Source organism: Babylonia areolata, chromosome 14 (genome assembly GCF_041734735.1).
Source record: "Babylonia areolata isolate BAREFJ2019XMU chromosome 14, ASM4173473v1, whole genome shotgun sequence".
Classification (NCBI taxonomy): Eukaryota; Metazoa; Mollusca; class Gastropoda; order Neogastropoda; family Buccinidae; genus Babylonia; species Babylonia areolata.
Window position 1 is genome coordinate 25947876 of NC_134889.1, and position 5445 is coordinate 25953320.

A 5445-nucleotide genomic window follows, 5' to 3' on the forward strand; every position below is an offset into this window, starting at 1 on the left:
AGAGCACACATCAGACGATTTCAGCTGTGTGAACAGAGACTTGGGCGTGACGGTATTCTATCGATCACAACCCAATGACCATCGATCTGAAGTTCTCCCTTCCCATATATATATATATATTATACCTCCATCCTTGTTGCCACACACTGGCTGTCTCGAAACCACAACACACACACACACACACACACACACACACACAATCCGCACCCCTCCACCCCCATCCCCCCCCCCCCCCCCCCCCAGCCCCTGAACGACCTCGCCAAGCAGACGACCGTCAGATCAACTGCGCGAGCGCCGGCGTGGCGCGATAGGCCACCGTACCACCCACCCACCCACACATTATCATGGAGAGCTGTAGTAAAAAAATACCACTGGCAAAACTGACCCGAGCGATTATTTCGCCGAGGGGCTTAAACCAGTTACAAAGTATAAGCCTACACTGACTTGACGTGGTGGTGACTCCTGCTACTACTAATACAGAGCGAACTGATTGCAATGGAGTACATTACTGGACCGGATGATTATTATACATGCACATGTATATCATGCCAGTATTATAGGTAGAGCTGGAACGGAGGAAGAGAGGGGGGGAAGAGGGATGCATGACAATGACTTGTGCCTGCTCGTGCATTTATCAAAAACGCGCGAACGGGGGGAAAGGGGGGGAAGGTTCAGGGAGGGCGTGGGGGGGGGGGGGCGAGGTGATTTACGAGGGGTAGGGAGTGTTGAAGTGGAAGAGGAGGGATGAGGGTAGGGAGTAGGGAGGGGGGGGGGGAAGCTTAGCCTCTGGATGCATGTATAACATGTATGTATGCGTATGCACGCAACGTCAGTCCTACAAGCTGTTTTAGGTGATCGATCTCCTCCTCCTCCTCCTCCTCCTCCTCCTCCTCTTTCTGCTTCTGCTTCCGAGTCAGCCACGGATGCCGCAGACGACCAACAACGACGACGACGATCATTGTGGTTGCGGCTTAACAGTGAGCGCACTTATCACGCACGCACGCACGCACTCACGCACGCATGCATGCAAGACAGGGAGACAGAGAGACATAGAGAGAGAGAGTAGAACAGGAAGAGAACAGACGTTTAGTCAGCAAGGCCAACACCTTACCTGGACGGGTGTGAACAAACAACTGGGAGCCAAGGACAGAGAAAGACAGAGACAGACAGACAGACAAAGACACAGAGAGAGAGACAGAAACAGAGACAGACAACCGGTGAAAGAGAGACCGAGCCAGAGAGATGAGAAAGAGAGGATGGGAGGGGGGGGAGGGATATGGGGCGACAGAGAAAGAGTGGATGGAGGGTTGATAGACAAGGAGAAATGGATAGACAGATAGACAGACAGACAGACAGACAGACACAAAGAGAGAGAGCACACGTCACAATTCCTACGGGATCCGACTGGGAGCTGCCAGCTGCACTCATATCAACACCATTGTTGATTGTATCTTTGATCCAACACCCTCCACAGACTTTTGAAGAACATTTCATCTGCTGTTGTATTGATTATCAAAGTGCATGCAGCCAGCATAACACCACTAGTGGCAGTTGTCAAGTGTGCATGTTTTGAACTCGTGTCTGGTCGAACGTGCGTGTGGGAGCGTGGGGGAATGTGTGTGTGTGTGTGTGTGTGTGTGTGTGTGTGTGTGTGTGTGTGTGTGTGTGTGTGTGTGTGTGTCTGTCTGTCTGTACACGTGTGTGTGTGTGTGTGTGCGTGCGTATGAGTGCATAGGCTTGTGTGTGCGCGTGCATGCGCATTCGAGTACGTCTGTGTGCGCGTGCGTAGGGGCGCAAGGATGGGTTTTTTTTTAGATTAAGAGCTTATTACAAATGGATGATGAGGAGTTTGGAAGCAAAAACAAATAACTATGGTGGGTCTAAATGGTCAGAATGTACAGCTGTATTCAGGTGTTATGTACATGTATGCATGACGTGGTACAGTGAAATAAGTGCTATGAAAAAAAAAAAAAAAAAAAACCGGTGGCGATGCCAAATTTCTGACTTTTATGGGAGGTTTGTAACAGTAACAGCTACTGTTTGGAGTTTTCAGTCCACGTGATTACTATCCGCGCTTCTCTGTCTGTCTGTCTGTCTGTCTGTCTCTCTGATATGATCTCTGTCTCCCCCATCTCTCTCTCTCTCTCTCCCCACACCCACAATCCTCTCACCCAACCCTTCACAACTTACTGTTGTTTCTGGATATCATCCACCCGCTCCTCCCGCTGACACCTCCAACGTACATATGCACACCACGAACGTATATTGGATATACGTCCGTCACACACACACACACACACACACACACACACACACACACACACACACACAAACCCTCAGCCAACCCTCCACAGCTTACTGCTTCTGGATACCATCCACCCAGCCTCCCGATGACACCCACCACCACCACCCTCCCCCCCCCCCACCCCTACCCCAAACACACACACGCACACACCCACAACCCTCACCCAACCCTCCACAGCCTGTGGATATCATCCACACCATCCTCCCGCTGACACTCCCCCCAGGCCCCCCACACACCCCCACACACAAACCCTCAGCCAACCCTCCACAACTTACTGCCTCTGGCTATCATCCATCTGCTCCTCCAGCTGACCGACCCTGACCTGCAGCCGGGACCTGTCCTTGTTGGTCTCCTCGATCACCTTGCGGGCCTCCTCCAGCTCCGTCTCGTACATGGTCTTCACGGCGTTCGTCTCCTTGCCCCACTTGCTCCTCAGGTCGTCCAGCTCCGAGGCCAGCTTCCGGTTCTGCGCCTCCAGGAAGCGGACCTTCTCGATGTAGTTGGCGAAGCGCTCGTTCAGGTCGCGCATGTCCTGCTTCTCCCGCTCGCGGGTGTTCTTGAAGCCCGTGACGCCCGAGTTGGCGATGTTGACGTAGGCCGGGGAGGTGTAGCCGCTGGAGATCTCCATGGTTCTGGTGATCCGGCTGCCGGCCATGCCCCCCGGGGACAGCGGGCCCATGGAGGAGGTGGAGGTCCGCTGAATGCTGGTGTTGCGGGGCTGGATGCTGGAGCGGTACTGGAAGTCGCCCAGGCCCAGGTCCTCGTTCTGGGAGGAGGAGGTGGTGATCACCGTACGCTTCTCCGTCACTGCCGTGTTCACCGGGATGCTGCTGAAGCCCGAGCTGCTCGTTCGGATGGTCTGAGACATGGTGGCCGTGTTCTGGTGGACGTCGTTCCTCGGCTGCTGCTTCTTGTTCTGCTGATGGTAATCCTTTGCTCAGCTGCTTCTTCTTGTTCTGATGATGGTCAGCCTTCCCTCAATTGTTTCTTCTTTGCTCCGATGGTAATCCTTTCCTGGGTAATGAGTTCTCCGGACCTCAGACCGAACAGTCCGGCTAGCGTGCAACAGCAGTTCAGGAATTAGGTGAGATGTTTTCTGACTCCGAAAGCTGAAAAGTCAACTAGTGCTTTAGGCTTCGCTCAGTTTTCAAAAAAAAAGCCTGCCCTTCACGAAAAGAAATCGCCGATGACCCCACGCCGAGGGGGATCAAAGAAGAGCTATTGATGTTTGTAGACCTCTGACACAACGAAGCGAAAACTGAGCTGACCTACCTTCCTCTAAACAGCTAGCTCTGACAGGACCTTTAGCAGGAGTTAGCAGCGGCACCGCTCACGGACAAGCCTGTCGTGTGTAGCCAACCGACGGATGCCAGACCCCACGTCACGCTGCAGTGGTTTTCTATCACTGGGGAGGGGAGGAGCTTGCTGATCGATCGACCGTACAGAGCCTTCTGCAGCTTTTGCCAAGCAGCTTAGAAAAAAAAAATAAGAGAAAGGACCGAAACCGAGCACTCAGTATACTGGTGCGAAATTCAGGAGCGGTGGATTTTTTTTTTTTTTTTTTTTTTTAATGCAGTGACGAGCAACGAAAACTTGCTGCTCAAGACCGATTGACGTTTGTACTCAACGTCGATTCTGCTTCACTGCTGACACAACACAACCACTGCCGCCCGTCTCACTCTCGGTCCTGGGTAAACAGAGGGCGGCCAAGTCCTCTCCACTGGCCACGAAAACACCGGTGCTGCTGGATTTAATCACGAGGGGGAAAGGGAGGAAGCACCTGAGTACCTACCTCAAGTGTACAGCCAACTGACGTAAACTTAGGACGGCACAGCACACACTGCACTGTACACCCACACCCAATAATGTACACACACACACTCACACAGAGGATGGCGAGCCGAAAACAGGCTGCATAAAACTCTGCAGTGTTTTTTGTTTTAGCGCAGCGTTGTTCCACTGACTGAAAGCTGGTTCTTTCATGCAGATTAAACACCCAGCACGAACAAGAAACTCGGGTCCCTCAAAGCTGAAAACTGGACGAAACGGAGCAAGGCACCAACACTGCTCGCGCAAACCCCCGAGTACTGTACAAACTTACGACTGTGCAGTGTGTGTGTGTGTGTGTGGTGTGTGCACGACGGTGGCCCCAGTCAGCCGAAGCGAAATGTCGCAGGTCTCTTGCCTCTGGATGACACGAGCTCTGCCATTGGCCAGAACGGCGGTCATGTGACCCCCAATCTGACTCGGCAAACATTATTTTTGTCCCCTCTCACCTGGTGGGGTATAGGTTTGAAGTGGGTGTGGGGGAGGGCTGGGGGACGGGGGAGGGGGGGGCGTTGAGGAAGGAAACAGGCTCTACGACTTTTTTCTAAACATTTTTTTTTTTTTATCCTGGGGTGAAGTCTGAAAAGGAGAAGTACTTTACTGCGTGCGGGGACATCCCCTGCGGCCTGTCACACACACACAGCGACGAACGATGTCACACGGGAATTTTAGCAGACGACAGTTTCCGGGGAGATAGGGGTGGGAGAAATCAGGAAGGTATGAGGATGGGGGGGACTGGGGGATGGGGGGGGGGGGGGGCAGCAGACGGTGCGTGTCGGATGAAGCATGGACGTGTGGATTCGACAGGCACGGACTGTTGTTCAGTGTTGTCGTTCTGTGTCGGCCCGAGTGAAATAAATAAATGATGAAGCTAGGCAGGAGCTTAACTTCCACTGCGGTTTGCTGGTGTGCTGCGGGCCCCCCCCCCCCCCTCTCTCTCTCTCTCTCTCTCTCTCTCTCTCTCTCTCTACTTTAAATGTATATGTGCGTTTGTGTGTGTGTGTGTGTGTGTGTGTGTGTGTGCCAGTATGACACACAGAGAGTGTGTGTGTGTGTGTGTGTGTGTCAGTGAGAGAGAGACTGAGAGAGTGTGTGTGTGTTTGTGTGAGAAAGAGAGAGCGACAGAGAGAGAGAGAGTGTGTGTGTGTGTGTGTGTGTGTGCGTGCGTGCGTGCGTGCGTGCGTGGGAGACGGACAAACACAAAAGTTTCCGGCACATAAACAGAAACGACAACCACACAATGCCTTTCGCTCTCGACGGTAAGAGTTGTCTCCCCGAGCACTACATACCTCCTGACGCCATTCAGCTGTCGC

The 5445-nt window shown here is 53.0% G+C and overlaps 1 protein-coding gene across 1 annotated transcript in view; it reads right to left on the reverse strand.

Annotated features, from left to right (window-relative positions):
- Positions 1-4455, reverse strand: part of LOC143289945 (70 kDa neurofilament protein-like) — a 73643-nt gene extending 69188 nt beyond the window's left edge. Inside the window, exon 1 of the mRNA XM_076599206.1 lies at positions 2581-4455. Within this exon, the coding sequence (XP_076455321.1) occupies positions 2581-3173 (593 nt within the window). The 5' untranslated portion in view covers positions 3174-4455. The remainder of the gene's footprint in view (positions 1-2580) is intronic.
- Positions 4456-5445: the final 990 nt, after the last annotated feature.